The 16,533-nt window shown below is 58.5% G+C and overlaps 1 protein-coding gene across 2 annotated transcripts in view; it reads right to left on the minus strand.

The window, feature by feature from the left end:
• The window catches only part of CLUH (CLUH binding protein of NUMT mRNA), an 87,278-nt gene that overhangs the window by 7,612 nt on the left and 63,133 nt on the right, over positions 1 to 16,533 (minus strand). For both annotated transcript variants that reach the window (XM_077312314.1, XM_077312315.1), the window contains exons 18-22: positions 15,605 to 15,758; positions 13,953 to 14,092; positions 13,079 to 13,159; positions 11,891 to 12,016; positions 11,363 to 11,484 (exon numbers count right to left, since the gene is read on the minus strand). In XM_077312314.1, the coding sequence (XP_077168429.1) occupies positions 11,363 to 11,484; positions 11,891 to 12,016; positions 13,079 to 13,159; positions 13,953 to 14,092; positions 15,605 to 15,758 (623 nt within the window). The remainder of the gene's footprint in view (positions 1 to 11,362; positions 11,485 to 11,890; positions 12,017 to 13,078; positions 13,160 to 13,952; positions 14,093 to 15,604; positions 15,759 to 16,533) is intronic.

A 16,533-nucleotide genomic window follows, 5' to 3' on the forward strand; every position in this document is an offset into this window, starting at 1 on the left:
GTTACAGGTAAGCAACTCTGTTTTCATCTTCCATCTTGATGTGCAGCCCCACACTGGGACTTTAGTGAGCTCAGTTACTTCAGGAGGTGGGTCGAGACCTCAGGTAAGCAGAGAATGCAGCATCACTTTCCCAAAACGTACGTCCATCCTGGCCTTCAGGTCCAGCGTGTGGTGCCTCACAATGGTGTCTTCCTGACCCAGGTCCTTAACAGTGCCCTGCATGGGAACATTCCTGGAAAAAGCTGAGGATGTCACCTGTGCTTTAAGAGAGTGAGCTCAAAGATCCAAGGGCCATGTCAACTTCACTGCCCTGTTAGCAGCTTTCACTTTCGAAACCAACCGCAGCACGGACTGTGACAATGACCTTTATTTGTTTGTTTGTTTGTTTGTTTATTCGATTTGTATAATTTGCCCTCCTGCCAAGGTGGGTAAGGACGCTTCCTGATCCTGTCCCCTACTACCCAGCCACAGGACCTCCGTCCTGGAGGGTCTGAGTTTCAGGCGACTCTGCTCGAACCATTCAGACACTGCTTCCAAACATCTGGTGAATGGTTCCGGGGGGGAGTCCAGGCGGCTGTCCATAAGGAAATAGAGCTGGGTGTCATCTGGGCCAGAGGGCGCATGAAGATGTTGAACAATGTAGGGGAGAGAACAGCGCCCTGAGGGACCCCACAAGGGAGTCTATAAGGGCGCGAGAACTCCTCCCCCACTGCTACCCTCTGGGTCCAGTTCTGGAGAAAGGAGCGTATCCAGCGCAAGGTGTATCCCTCCACCCCCATGCCGGTGATGTGGTGGACCAACAAGTCATGATCCACTATGTCAAAGGCCGCCGACAGGTCCAGGAGAACCAATACAGCTGACCCGCCTCTATCCAGCTGGTGATGGAGATCATCCACTAGGGCGACCAACACGGTCTCCACCCTGTGGCCAGGACGGAAGCCAGACTGGTATGGATCGAGTGCTGAAGTTTCCTCCAACAAAGCTAGGAGCTGGTTTGCTGCGGCCCTCTCCAGCACCTTGCCTAGGAATGCTAAGTGCGACACTGGGCAGTAGCTGGCAGGGTCCCGTGGGTCCAGCGTAGATTTTTTCAGGAGAGGGCGGACCACCGCCTCCTTGAGCTGCTCAGGGAACTCCCTGGACTCCAGGGAGAGGTTGATAATGTCCCTGAGTTGGCCTCCTATCTCCTGGCCCCCTCCTTTGAGGAGCCAAGAGGGGCAGGGATCAAGGGGGCAGGTGGTCGCCCTGACCGACCCCAGCAGCTTGTCCACTTCGGAAGAAGAGAGCTGTCTGAAGCCATCAAACCTCACTACCAAAGGTGGCCAGCGGGTCTCCAGTTCATTTACTGTATTAATTGTGGCGGGAAGGTCACGACGGAGTGACAAAACTTTATCCGCAAAATGGCTCGCAAATACCTCGCAGCCGATTTCCAATTGTCTAGTATTTTGGTGCCCCTCAAGGGTGCTGAGTGATCTAACTACCCTGAATAATTGGGCCGGGCGAGAGCTTGCGGACGCAATTTCCATGGCAAAAAACTCTCTCTTTGCCACTTTCACCACCATCTCCTACGCCCTCCTAAGCGTGCGATAAGATGTTCTTGTAACCTCGTCACGAGTCTTCCGCCTGTCGGGGACCCGCTTGCTAACTGAAAAAACAGGGTGCCCCTTTTGAAGAAAACGTCACGCCAGGCCTGGTGAACGATACAACAGGAACAAGCTTTATTTCAGCAACGTGGAGTCCGCTGGTATGGAGTAAGAGCTTCCACCGAACTCCAGGTGGAAGCTCCCTTTTATACAAAACCCACCTCCTTAGGCTGTATTGCCCCACCCAGTACTTGCGGAGGGAACATGCTGATACAATCATGACTCATGCACATATGCGAGGTTTTCCGGGGTTCCTGATGGCCCATTTTCCTGGAACAAAGGGCCATCTCCGGGCCCTTGTCAAAAGGTGGAGGGGGACATTGAGGTTCTTTAGCGGCCATTGCCACCTCAACGATCGGGTGGGGCGCCCAGCTGCCGGCTTGCCTATGATCACCATGCCCTACCTCCGTGATCGCGGGCGCCTCTGATGGCGGGGTTCGGTCCGGTTCCCAAGCCACCAAGGACCGAACCACGACATTCTGCCCCCCCAAAGGCCCATTCTCCAACCCCCCGGGACGGCCAGGATACCGCTTGTGGAAACGTTCAGTGAGTCGGGGCGCAAGGACGTCCGCTGCCCAGACCCATTCCCGGTCCCCCAAAGCGAAGTCCTTCCATTCCACGAGGTACTGCAACTTCCCCCTGTGGAGTCTAGAGTCCAGGATATCCGCCACCTCGTGGTGCTCCCCCCCGGCAGGACCTCGGGCGCTGGCGGGGAAAACACGGGATGCCAAACGTCACCGTCCGGAGTTTTTTTTAGAAGGCTCACGTGAAAGACGGGATGGATGTGCCGGAGGTTCTTGGGGAGCTTGAGCTTGACCGAAACTTCGTTGATCGGGGCCAAGACCTCGAAAGGCCCCAAAAACCGAGGGCCTAGCTTCTTGCTGGGCAAATTCAACCGTAGGTTCCGGGTGGAAAGGTAAACTCGATCCCCCGGTCGGATCTCCTCAGCTGGTCGTCTCTTCCGGTCGGCGTCCTCTTTCTGCGCTGCCTTGACTTTGTGGAGCTGCTCCTGCAGCGACTTCCAGCAGCTCCCGGCACGCTTCCCCCACTCGCGAAGGTCGGCTGATTCCCGGGCGGGGACCTCTCCAAGCTCCGGGAAGTGTCTCAGGTCTGTCCCGTAGACGACGGCAAAAGGCGACATCTCCGTGCTGCTGTGGTCTGCGTTGTTGTACGCGAACTCGGCCAGGGGGAGCAGGGGCACCCAGGTGTCTTGATGATAGGAACCGAAACACCGCAAGTACTGCTCCAGTACTTGATTAACCCGCTCGGTCTGCCCGTCCGTCTGGGGGTGGTAAGCGGAGCTCAGCCCTTGCTCGATGTCTAACAGGCGCAGGAAAGCTTGCCAGAACCGGGACACGAATTGTGAGCCCCGATCGGAAATCACCTTGTCCGGCAGCCCGTGCAGTCGGAACACGTGATCCAGGAACATCCGAGCCAACTGTGAAGCACTGGGGACACTGGCGCAAGGAATGAAATGGGCCTGTTTGGAAAATAGATCTACCACCACCCAGATCACCGTTTTCCCCTTGCTGGGAGGCAAGTCTGTTATAAAGTCCATGGAGATCACTGACCACGGCCGGGTCGGGACCTCGAGCGGGTGCAGCAGACCTTTCGGCTTGCCAACCCCCGGCTTGCAGGTCAGGCAGACAGGACAACCACTGACGTAAGCTTTTGTGTCCCGCCGCAGACTGGGCCACCAAAACCGCCGCCGGGCCAACTTCCAGGATTTTACGAAACCGAAGTGCCCGGCGGTCTTAGCATCGTGGCAGAGGCTGAGGGCTTCCCGTCGTAGCCCTTCCGGGACGTAGACAGCCTCCCCCCTCCGCCAGAGACCGGAGTCCAAAATCAAAGAGTCCCGGAGCTCAGCCAGCTCCTCGTCTGTCCCGTAGGCTGCCACTAGGCGGTCTCGGAGCGGGGCGGTCGCCGGGTCGGGCTCCCATTCCTCCCTGGCCCGACGCCTAGTGACGACCCCCCGTCCCAGCTGCTCCTCACCAAACACGGACCTGGTGCAGGGAGCGTACCCCTCCCCATAATGCGGCAGACGGGAGAGGGCGTCCGCGAGGAAATTCTCTTTGCCGGGGATGTGACCAAGCTTGAAATTGTACCGCGAAAAGAACTCCGCCCACCTCATCTGCTTGGCGTTCAGGGATCGCGGTTGCCGGAGCGCCTCCAGATTCTTGTGATCTGTCCAGACCTCGAACGGCTCCTCTGTTTCCTCCAGCCAATGCCGCCATTCGGTGAGGGCGAACTTAATCGCAAACGCCTCCTTCTCCCAGGTAGACCAGTTCCGCTCCGTTTCGGCGAATTTTCGTGAGAGGTAGGCCGCCGGCCTCAGCTGTCCCGCCTTGTCTCGCTGCAGGAGAACCGCCCCGGCTGCTGCGTCGCTGGCGTCGACTTGTACCACCATCGGCTGGGTTGGGTCGACGTGCAGTAGCGTGGGCTCAGACGCGAAAGCTTGCTTGAGGGCCAGGAACGCTGCCTCCGATTTCTCATTCCAGCCGAGCGCTGCGCTGGGCCGCGTGGCGCGAGGACCTCTCCCCTTGGTACCTAGCAAGTCCGTGAGGGGAGCCACTACGGAGGAGTATCTGGGGATGAAGCCTCTAAAAAAGTTAGCAAACCCCAGGAAGCTTTGTAGCTGTTTCCGGGTGCGGGGCCTTTCCCAGGCCAGCACCGCCTGCACCTTCTCGGGGTCCATAGCTATGCCCTGGGCTGAGATGCGGTAGCCCAAATAGTCCAGGGAGGGACGGTGGAATTCGCACTTAGCCAGCTTCACGTATAGGTGGTTTGCCAGCAAGCGCTTTAACACCTCCCTCACCAGGGTCACGTGCTCTTGGGGATCTTGGCTGTAGATCAGGACGTCATCCAAATAAACAACCACCCCCTGAAACAGAAGGTCCTGCAACACCTCATTAATTAGACTCATGAAAACCCCAGGTGCCCCGCTTAAACCGAACGGCATCACTTTGAATTCGAATTGTCCCAATTGACAGTTAAACGCTGTTTTCCACTCATCCCCCTCCCGGATGCGTACCCGGTAGTACGCCTCCCTTAGGTCCAGCTTAGTGAACAGAGTCCCTTTGCCCAGCCGGGCCAGCAAATCCGGGATCAGCGGGAGGGGGTAAGCGTTCCCCGCTGCGATGGCGTTGAGGCCCCGGTAGTCCTGGCACAGCCGTCGGGACCCATCCTTTTTCCGGACGAACAAGACTGGAGCTCCCATGGGACTGGAAGCGGGCCGGATGAAACCTCGGGCCAGATTTTTACCCAAAAACTCCCGGAGGTCCTTGAGCTCACCCTCACTCATCTTGTAGATGCGCCCTTTGGGTAGTACCGCCCCCTCTGGGATGTTGATAGCGCAGTCCGTGCGGCGGTGTGGGGGTAGCTCGTCCGCTTCCCGCTCGCTGAAAACGGCTGCGAGGTCTCGGTACTCTGGCGGGACCTCGGGCTCTGGTATCTCCTGCTGCGCCGCCGCCGCTCCCCTGGGACGCGCCGCCGTCCTCTTGTGGCTGGAATTCTCGTGGGGGACCCGATGCCGTGCACCCACCGTCAAGTCGAACTTCAGGGTCCCCGCCCGCCAGTCCACCACGGGGTTGTGTTCTTTCAGCCAATCCAGGCCCAACACCGCCCGATATCCCGCTACGGGGACCTGGATCAGCCACCGCAGCTCTTGGTGGTCCCCTATGTGGATGGCGATAGGACCCACCTCCTCCCCGAAAGGTCCCCCCTGAATCGGGCTGCCGTCCATCTGGACGAAAACCAGGGGAACCTTCCGAATGCGCTTCGGTAGCCCCAAAGCCCGGGCTATCTGGGGGTGGACCATGCTGTGGTCGCATCCAGAGTCCAAAAGAGCCTCCCCCACCCAACTTAGTCCGTTCTCCGGGTTCCGGAGCTCTAAAATTACCACGTTCGGAGGTCGCGCCTCATGCTGTAGGGGTTTTCCCTCGCACCGCGGGACCTGCTGCCCGGCGCCGTCTACAGCAGGTCCTGGCCGTTTCCCGTCGCCTGGGCGCTTCCCGGTTCGTTGCGGAGGTCCTCCGCCCGGCGTGCCTGCTGGGGGTGTGTCGCACCTCCCCCCTGGGAGAGCCCGCGGTCCTCCCCCCCTTGCCGTTGGCACGCTGCTGCGAAATGTCCTGACCCCCCGCATTTCAGGCACAGACCTTCCCGGCGTCTCCTTTCCCGCTCGGGGTTCGGGGGTCGTTTGGGGCGAGAGTTGTCGGGGCCCGGTCTCGGCGCCTCGGCTGACCCGCCTTTGGCCTCCCGGGGGGGTGCGGCGGCCCAACCCAGGCTGGCTTCCAGCTTGGCGACCACAAAACACCACCCCTCCAGTGTAGACAGATCTTCTTCCGTCCCCTTGATCACGGCCCATTCCCTGAGCTTCGGGTTAAGGCCCTCCCGGAAGTACTCGATTTGGGTCTCCTCGTTCCAGGAGAACACCTTGCCTGCTTCCCTCCGGAAAATGTCTATATAGTCCATAACCCCCCTAGTACCCTGTCGAAGTCCCTTGATCCGACTCTTTGCCTTGTCCTCAGCCTGGGGGTCCTGGAATCGTCGGCGGAGCGCGACCACGAAGTCCTGCAGGTCCCGAGTTGCCGGGTCGCCGCGCTCGGCCAACCCTAGGTACCACTGACCCGCCTTGCCCTGGAGACACGAGGCCACCCCCCAGACCAAGTCCTCGGAGTCCTCATACCGGTCTCCATACCTCCGGGCATGCGTCAGCGCGTGGAGGAGGAACTGCGGGAGGTCGTCCGGCGTCCCGTCGAAACGCGCCTTAAGCTCTGGGGGGGAACGTTTTGGAGAGTAGTCCGACCCCCTCCGGATCCGGGATTCTCGGCGTCCGCCGTCTCGTCCTGCTCCGCTCCACCGGCTACCAACTTGCCCAACGACGCCGTGCCGCTCCCTGCCTTGCACGTCGCTCCTGCGTTGGTCCGGCTCTCGCCGCCCCGTCGGCTCCCCCGCTCCCCCGAGATCCTCTGCTGTCTCGCCTCTCCGCTGGCCGTCTCGCCTACTCGGGACTGAAAACTGCTCCGGGTCGGGGTCCGGGGCCCGCTCACCAGTGCCGGGCTCGTCCTCGTCGCTGGAGACGTCCTCACTCGACGCGATCCCCTCCGCCGTTGTATTACCAGTCCCTCCGGGCCCGGCCCGAGCTTGCTCACGGGCTTCAGCTGCCTGCAAGCGCCTGGCCAAGTCCGCCATGGCCCGCCGCAGGTCCTCTAGGGATTCCTCAGGTCCTACCGGGCGAAGCGCCTGCCTCAGCTGGGTGTCCCAGGTTGGGGCCAACCCCCCAGACCTCGGCGCGCTCCCCGCCGTGCTTGGGAACCCCATGGCCCGGCGCCTTCCCTTGGCCGCCGCTGCCGAGGGTCTCGGGGTCCCGGACAGCTGCTCCTGGCCCCCCGATTTTCGGAGGAAATCTCCCGGGGACATTAAACTCATGTTCCCGGGGTTCGTGGGGGTCGAGACCGCCCCGTTGCTTGAAAACGCCATCTCTGGATCCGTCCCGATAAGCGCTCGGATGCGATGCCGACCCTGGAGTTCGGTGGGAAGCTCTTACGATGTCGGGGACCCGCTTGCTAACTGAAAAAACAGGGTGCCCCTTTTGAAGAAAACGTCACGCCAGGCCTGGTGAACGATACAACAGGAACAAGCTTTATTTCAGCAACGTGGAGTCCGCTGGTATGGAGTAAGAGCTTCCACCGAACTCCAGGTGGAAGCTCCCTTTTATACAAAACCCACCTCCTTAGGCTGTATTGCCCCACCCAGTACTTGCGGAGGGAACATGCTGATACAATCATGACTCATGCACATATGCGAGGTTTTCCGGGGTTCCTGATGGCCCATTTTCCTGGAACAAAGGGCCATCTCCGGGCCCTTGTCAAAAGGTGGAGGGGGACATTGAGGTTCTTTAGCGGCCATTGCCACCTCAACGATCGGGTGGGGCGCCCAGCTGCCGGCTTGCCTATGATCACCATGCCCTACCTCCGTGATCGCGGGCGCCTCTGATGGCGGGGTTCGGTCCGGTTCCCAAGCCACCAAGGACCGAACCACGACACCGCCACACTCGCTCCAGTCGTCTCACTTCCCTTTTCTTCTCCCAGAGTCCCCCGGTATACCAGGGGGCCCATTAGAATCGGGGGCAGAGAGGACGTTTACGGGTGATTTCATCTATGGCGACCGTCAGGCGGGACTGCCAGTCCTCCACCACGGCCGCTAGTGAGTCGCCAGGAGGCATCGGGTCCTGCAGAGCATTCTGGAAACCGAGCGGATCCATGAGTCTCCGTGGGCGGGCAAAAATATGCCCACCGCCCAACTGGGGAGGGGGTGGCATCTCGAGCCGGGCCCGCAGGGCATAGTGGTCTGACCACGGCACAGCCAAAGCTGTATCCAGATCCACCTCTATCCCGGAGCCAAAAATCAAGTCGAGCGTGTGGCCGGCATGATGGGTGGGCCCAGCAACAAATTGCGAGAGCCCCAGTGCCGCCATGGATGACACCAGGTCCCTGCCAAGTCCTGGAGAGGGCGCGTCCGCGTGGACGTTGAAGTCACCCAGGATCAGAAGCCTGGGAAACTGCAATGCCCAGGCGGCCGCCGCATCCAGCAGGCTCGGCAGGGCATCCGGCGGAGCGTTGGGCGGACGATATACCAGCCAGACAGCCAAGCTCTCGACCGAGCCCAACTCAATACCGACACACTCCACTCCACTAATTTCCGGCACCGGGAGAGCCCTGTAGGAGAGAGTCTCCCGGACCAGAATTGCCACCCCCCCCCTTGTGGGTCCGGGATTGGTGGAGGACGGAATAACCTGCTGGGGCCAGTTCTCTCAAGGCCCCCTCCTCTCCATCTCTCAGCCAAGTCTCCGTCAGGCAAGCAAGGTCAGCCTTCGATTCCGCAGAGTCGTGGCCTTGTTCTTAATCGACCTTGCGTTGCACAAGACCACTGTCGGACCCTTTCCTCCCCTAGCCTCCACCCTCACATTCCTGGGGATGGGACGGAGGTTAGAAGGGGATCGAGCACACCCAGGGCACCGGCTGTGTCTTCACTTTATGCGAGCCGCAGTAACAAGCAAAGAAAGAGTGAGCCCTCCTGAAATCTTTAGTGCTGTCTGCATAATAAGACATAGCCTTTTGACATCAAAATAGTGTCTTTTCAGCTGCTGTCTGTGGATTCAGGGAAAAGGCAAGATCTCGAGGCTAGTGATGGATCATGGTGTCTTCTCCCACCACTAGTGGATCGTGGAATCTTGATGGGACACTCGGATCTGTGATGGTCCACTGATGTCATCTGATCCAATATGGATGGCCAGTTGGCAGGACGCCAGTTGGCGCAAAACGTCCTGATTGCGATTCCATTCCTCAAGTTCAGGTTCTGCCTACCCAGCCAATCCATCTCTATGCTGGTGAATGAGGTGTTCTGCTTTGAGGTCCACAAGGTGTGACTTCACCCACAGCAGCAACTTCATTGCCTTGAACGACTATGACATGGCGCCCTATCTGACCTCGGAACACTGGGCCACCATGATCCATGTCACCGTCACCTCCAGGATTGACTTCTGTAACTTGCGCTACACTGGCCTCCCCTTTGCCTTGACCCAGAAATTGCAGCCAATAAAAAATGCGCCTGCGGGGGTCCTCACACCACGGAGGGCCCATGTCCAGCCAGTACTGAGGCAGCTGCATTGGCGGCCAGGGGCAGCCCAGATCAGGTTCAAGGTTCTGGGGTTGATCTTTAAAGCCAGCCACGGTCTGGATCTCACATATTTGTGGGACCGCCTACCCTCCTATGCCCCCCACAGGGCTCTTTGCTCTAAGGGTGGAAATTTGGTGATCCCTGGCCGAAAAGAGGTATGCCTTGCCTCGATCTGTTGGAATGAGTGGAGGGCCCTGCTGGAGCTACCGCAGTTTCACAGGGCCTGCAAGTGGGAGCTCTTCTGCCAGGTCTTGGGGCGAGGCCAGGACAAGTAGATCTAGCCCCCCCCCCCCCGATTAGCTAGAACAGCTGCTACTCCCCAGTTACTCTCTGTGACTTTCTGTCCCTGAGAATGGAGGGGTGGGGTGGGAAGTTGTGGGGTGGGGAGAAGGAGGTTATTTCTCAGCACCAGGGTGGGGTAGATTATTTAGTGGGGTTTTTCTATGCGTAACCTGCCATGGGCCAGCTTGGCTGGGAGTGGCGGGCTATAAAACAAATAAATAGTATAATAATAAAATGATCTTGTTCTGCCCTGTTGATTGACACGGGCCTTCGTAGACATGTGTTGGTATGTATTAGAATACGACCGCTCTGCAGGTAAGGCAAGAGAGCCCATTACAAAGGCCTGGCGTGAAAGTGATCCAATGGAATCATGTCTGCTGTGGAGATCTGCAAGCCTGAATGGCTGCCAGGGGCCGGGGGGTAGCTGCACTGCAGGGGATAAGTTGCTTGTCGAGAGGCAGAAAGACGATGGCTTGCATCGTGTCGGATCAGGTCCATTATCAGCATCAGGTAGCTATTGGAGAAGGTCACCCGGAGGCTGTGGCATTCCAAACAGTTGACGGGGTGTGCTGTGGACCTCTCTGCAGTCGGGAAATCCAGAGCCCAGAACATGGGAGCTATACCGGAGATGTGCACCTCCTCCTGCCTCAGTGGGCCATGAAGGCCCCTTGACCTTGGTGGAAACCCTTGGGGCAGAGGACAGTCCAAAGAGTAGTCATATGCTGGGAACGTAAAGTGTAAGTACTTGTGTGATGTCAGGTGGACCGTGCAAGTACACCTCTGTAAGGTTCAGTGAGGTCAGAACATTCCACGTTGTAGGGCACTCAAATTTGTCAAAGGAATTCCATTCTGAACTTCTTTTGCTTGCTTGACTCACCCGTTCAGGGCCTTCTAATTTAAGACTGGGCTCCCGTCCTGAGACTTCTTTGGCACCACATCAAGGGAAAGTGCTGGGCCTCTCCCACGGCCCCAGTTTTACAGAAATGCTGGATCGCTTGTACCAGAGAGAGAGCTTCTTGTGGTGTTGCACTGAGACTGGCTCTGGAATGAATTCCTGGGCAGCAGAGAAGAGAAATTGATACTGGGGCCTTTTGAGGGTGTTGGGGCCCCTTGTGACTCTCGTGGCTCTCTGTGTCTTCCACCTTCCACTCCTGGCTGTGGGCAGAGCAACCCATCCCCAAGACCCTGGCTCACTCTGCAGAGGCTGCTGATCACTCCTGCATCTGCCACCTTCTGAGTCCCCAGCCTGGAAGTCAGGCTCTCAGCTGACAACTTGAAGTCCCTCTTTGCAGTCCTCAGGGCTGTTGTGCTGGATCTGTGAGTGGGCGCAGCTCCGGAGTTTTTCCTTCACTCCATTTGCAGTTAAATAGTAGATTTGTGGAGGGCTATTTGAAACATCAAGGCCAGCTCATGGTCACCCATTAAAGCCACTCAAAATAATTTGAACATGAATAGCCCTACCTGAGCAAGCAGAGGTGTGTCCTAACTATCTGTGGATGACTTCCCCCACTGAAGTAGAAGATGCTGGGCGTGAAGACTGATGCCACAATGTGTCTGCCTCCAGCCTTTGCTGCTCTCCTAAGAGGAGACTCCATGATGCATAGAGAGGAGAGGGAGCTGGAAGGAGAGGCAGCCCCCCAGCAGGCGAGCTTTCTACTTCCCCCACACCACCAACCAGCCATGGGGAAGGAGCCTTGTCGTTCAGGGGGGCTTCAGTGGGGAGAAAGCCCCTGGGCATCATCCCCCCCCAGGGGCTCTCTCACCTGAGGGCCACTTTCAGGGACTTGGCACCATGGTACTTGGAGTTGATCAGCAGCGCGTTCTCCAGAAACCGAAGCGAGAGGTCATACTCCATCACCCCGTGGAGGACCAGTCCGATGTTGTTCTAGACAGACGGACACAGCGTGGGTCAGTCAGGGGGGAAGAAGAAGCCCCGCCCCAGCCAGGTGCCCCATCCCAAAACAAAGACTCCTCAAAGCTCTGCCATAATCAGAGGCAATTCTTCCTGGAAGAGAAACCTAAGATTTGTCCCAGTTTGCAGATCTTCAGGATCTCAGGAGCAAAGGACACCACACGATGCACTCAGCTCCAACGTCTGGAATTACTCTGCCTAGGCTGGCGTTGGAATGGGCGGTCCTACAGGGCCTGGGGAGACCGGGCTGCAGGGGACAGGCCAAGGGGCCACCGCTTCCTCGGAGGAGCCTTTGCCACTCTCAAGGAGAGGTGGACGGTCGGGAGGAGGTCTTGCTCCGTGGCAATCTCCAGCTTCATTCCTTGGCAGGGCTACTCACATCCAAGAGGGCCATTTCTGGGTGATCTTCTCCGAACACCAGGAGCATGAGGTAGCGGGCGCGATACAGGAGGTTGAGCGCTGTGGAGAGCTGGCTGTTTGCGAAGCAGTACAGGGCAAGGTGCATCTGGAACAGACAAAAGGTCATGGAGGACACCCCCACTCCCCCACCGAAGGACAAAGGCTTCCACGTTAGCCTTTGTGTAAGTGTGTGAACGTGTGTGTGTGGGGGGGGTTCACAGGCAGAAGAAGGAGGCTGCAAACAATTGCTTGGACTCCTGAGGACTGCTGGTCAGGAGATACCATTTGTAGGCTCCTCCATACAGAGTCCCTGTACATTGAAATCTAGCCGGTCAGGAACCATGGTGTTAGCCAATCCTCTTCCTTGCTACCTGATTTTATTTATTTATTTATTATATTTGTACGCCACCCTCCCCTAAGGCTCAGGGCGGTTCACATAAACGTAAGCAGCCCATGGAACTTCTTAGAAATGAAACCTTGTTTTTGCTTGCAGCCCTCGGCTGGTTCTGCAGCATGAGGAGCCGGAGCCGAACTGGCTTGGTGGGAACAGGAGGCCTCTCTGTGGACCGAGGAAGGGGCCAAGGACACGCTTGTGAAGGCTGATCTCGCTGGGCTTGGAGGGCAGGTGGTGCTTTTGGGATGGCAGCCCACGGTTAACCCCTGAACGACCACAACGACTGCTCTAAGCACAGACCACCTCTGGTCTCCATTCTGAGACATCTGACTGCACCGGCGGCAGCAGAGGGCCCAGGCACCCGCTCTGGAGGCATTAAGCAGGAGGCTGGACTAGATGGCCTGAAGGAGTCCAACTCTGAACAACAGACCCAGTGTGGGGCCCGAAAAGTTCACACCGTGGGGCCATGAACCGATACAGGGATTTCCCCCCCACACACCTAAAGGAATTCTCTAGGTTTGCAGAAAAATCCCAAGACTTGAAGCGCACAATGAGGACTGTGTTTCAAGTCCAAGGGCAGAGGATGCCTGCCGAGATCAAGCAGACATCCGGACGTCAGCCAGCACTGTGCCGTTGCCTAGCAACTCTGCAAGCCTGGCCTGGCTGCCGATCCGGAGGAAGCGAGAGAGAGAGAAAGAGAGAGGCAGGGGAGGGGCGAGGGAGCAGGCGGGGCCGTGGGCGGGGGAGAGGCCCCCCTCCTCCGCTGGCACTCACATATTCTTGGATGGTGTTGGGGTGCTCGATGCCCAGGACCCTCTCGCTCATTAGCACCGCTTTCTGTTGGTTACTTAAGGCCTAGAAAAGGACCAAAGAGGACGCTGAAAACCACCAAGCCAAGACCTCCCCCCAGCAGGGCCATTTCCCCCAAGGCCAACTGCGTGGCTGCGTGGGCAGCTCCTCCCCACGGCCACAGCCCCACACTTTTCCTAACAAAGAGATTTGCTCCACAAAGTCTGCTTACTGGGAATACCGACTGGAATGCCTCGCAAAGAGCTGCCCAGGCTCTCGGGCAGGCGGAGCCCTGGAGACGCCGGGGGCTGAGACTGGGGCACCCACCCTGCATGCGACACCCTTCCTGGGCCAGGCCACCTGCACTCCAGCCAGATATGTCTGGCCCTGGAGCCATCTTCTTCCAGGTTCAAGAACCTGGAACTCCAGCTGTAAGAACCACTGACTGAGGAAGGAGGCATCTCCTGGGCCCTTCCCAAGGGAGCCCGACTCCAGGTCAAGGAGCTTTCACAACAAGGGCCTCTTCCGGAAGGCCCCAGACAGCCCGACCTCAGCGGACCACCCTGGCTAGGAGGGGGAGGGGGATTCCAGGGCTGCCACCTCTGAAAGGCCGTAAGGGGGCCAAAGGGCAGCTGCTCTTCCTGCCAGCGGGCGTCCAGGCCCTGGATTCCCATTGGGCATGGGCCTTCGCCCCCCAATCTCCACTGGGTTTGGGCTGCAACAGAGCCTGGCTTAGGACCAAGGGGGGCGGCTGCTGAGTTTCGTGACTCACTGCCCTCCCCTCCAGGGCTGCCCTTGGGAGGAGAGGGCCTGGGCCAGCTGTGGGGAGCGACCCCTGCCACGGGCCGTGGTCTCGTACCTCTGTGTAGTCTCCCATGATGTAGTTCAGGCGCGCCAGGAGCCGCAGGCAGGCACAGACCTCCACGTGCATCGCGCCGTACACGTTGTTGAACAGGTTTAGGGCTTCGCTGATGAGCTCACAGCCCTCTTTCAAGAAACCTGCAGGGAAGGGGAAGCAGCGGCCATTTCTGAAGCTTGCCAAGCACCGAGAAGGCCCGTGCCCGACGGCATTTCTTCTGGCATTTCCTGAACCATCCTCAGGGCAGCATTCCTCCACCTCCTTTCTCCACTTTACTCATTTATACCCCGTTTTTCTCTCCAGTGTGGACCCAAGTGTCTCCTCGCATTCTCCGCAGCTCATCCTCACAACAGCCCTGCAAGGCAGGCAAAGCTCAGCATGTGTGAACAGATCAAGGTCTCCCAGCGAGACACCACAGCAGAACCTCCCTTGGCTCTCTAACTGCCACAGCTCTCCCGGCCGAGAGAATGCGGCTGGCCAAGCACTGATGAACTGTTCTGGCAGCGCAGGATTTGCACCCAGGCTCCCTAGAGCCTAACACTTCACACCAGCCGCACGGGTCCTCACAGGGCATCGCTCACATTGAAGTTCTGCTGGGAGGGAGGGAGGGAGGGGAGCCCTGCTCCCTGAAAACCTCAAAGCACCCAAGGCCTGCTCTGCAGGGCTGCAGGGACACGTGAGCTAAGCGGAGCCTTCACATTCAGGGGCAGTGCACCAGCAGAGGAGGGGCAGTTGGCTTCAAGACCCCCTTGTACCTGATCCGGTCCTAGGAGAAGGAAGATAATCCACCGGAGGGACTTTTATCTTTGCAAAATTCCAGACCTGACCCCAAGAGTCATAAAGTGGGCTTTTGGAAGAAAGGCGGACTCGTATCATGGGGAAAGCACAGGTGGGAAGCCCTGACTCAGTCGGTCCTCTCCAGTCATGGGATGCAGCCCACACACTGAACACGAGGGGGCAGAAGACTGAGTAGGGAAACTCATCTTGCTCCTGTCCAGACTCACAAGGACAGCTCAGGCCCTTCTGCAGACTAGTGGCATCTGTTACAGTTAAGGAAGCTCCAGTATTCAGCTGTAAAAAGCTTCACGATTTCCCCCAATCGGTGACCCTTTGCACTGCACAAAATGGCAGCCTGAGAGCAGAGGTGGGAAAGGATTTTTGTAAAAGCTAGAGGCTAGGAACAAAATGACGGATCCAAGCCCTGTACAGAACGGCCATGAGATGCTGAGCACCTCCAACCCACGATGGTCTCCAGCCTGCTGGGGCTTCTGTGCTCAAGGCTGGCTCATGGAGGCAAACTTGCTATCCAGCTCGACCATCCAGCCTGGCCCAGCCAGGCTCTCCGTGTCTCACTGCCAAGACAACCAGGCCCAGGAGCCTCTCTCCTCCCAAGGCAAGGGCCAGAGGGGAGGGCCCAGGGACAGGCAGGCAGGCTGCCTTTCCCCAAAGGACCTGTTTCGGCCTGATCCAGCTGAAATCTTCTTGCCATTTCGTATTCAAAGGCTCCTTTGGAGAGGACAGGCTCCACCCCACCTATGCATGTTGGCCCAGGATCGTGGCCATTTCCCTGGAGCACCAAGAACTTCTACACCCCCGTCCAGCCGTGAGTCTCCAGATCTCCCCCCAGCCCAGGCTGGATGCTGGATTCCTACCTTGCTGGACTTTGGCTTGTCCACTCTGGAAGAAGTGGAATGCATCGGAGGCTTTGGGGTTGACGTGTTTGACCACAGGGAAGATGTTCAGGATGTCCTCCTCGGTGAAGGGCGGCTTGTGCCGGTTATCAAAACTGTACTCCTTCAGCAGGACCTGCAAGGCATGATTTAAAATCCTTTTCCCCAAAGACCAGACCCCCTTTCCGTCTCCTCCCGCCCCCAAAGAGGACGACAAACACGATCTGAGTGTATCTTGAAGCCTCCCAGTTCCCAGCACTGCATGTCTAGGGTCAGCGAGGGCGGCCACTCGCCCCCTAAGCCCCACCTGTCCTGGCTGCTCAAGTCCAAGGGCCGACAGATAAGGTGAGCCCTGAGGGAAATTCCCAACCTCTCCCTTTTGTCGGGAGGATTCCCGGAGAGGCTCAAGGGGGCGGTGGTTTGTCCCCTGCTGAAGAAGCCACCACTGAACTTGCGGGACCCCGCCAGCTACCGCCCGGTATCGCATCTGGTGTTTCTGGGTAAGGCGGTAGAAAGGGCCACGGCGCACCAGCTCCGGGCATTTGGGATGAATCTTTGGCCCTCGACCCATGCCAGTGTAGCTTCCGTCCTGGCCACGGGGTGGAGAACGCGCCGGTCGCTCTGATCGATGATCTCCGGCGCCAACTGGACCGGGGCGGTTCGGCCATCCTCCTGCTATTAGATCTATCGGCAGCGTTTGATTCGGCCGATCTCGAGATGCCGGTCCGCCGCCTCGGGGACACAGGAATTGGGAGAACGGCCTTGGAACGGCCGACGTCCTTTCTGGAGAACAGGTCCCAGAGGGTGCCAGTGGGGGAGGAGCTGTCGGGCCCCTTTGCACTCCCCTGCGGGGCACCTCAGGGGGCGATACTCTCCCCTTCACTTTTCAAGCTCTGCATGTGGCTTCTGGC

The sequence above is a fragment of the Paroedura picta genome, chromosome 15, assembly GCF_049243985.1.
Source record: "Paroedura picta isolate Pp20150507F chromosome 15, Ppicta_v3.0, whole genome shotgun sequence".
NCBI lineage: Eukaryota > Metazoa > Chordata > Lepidosauria > Squamata > Gekkonidae > Paroedura > Paroedura picta.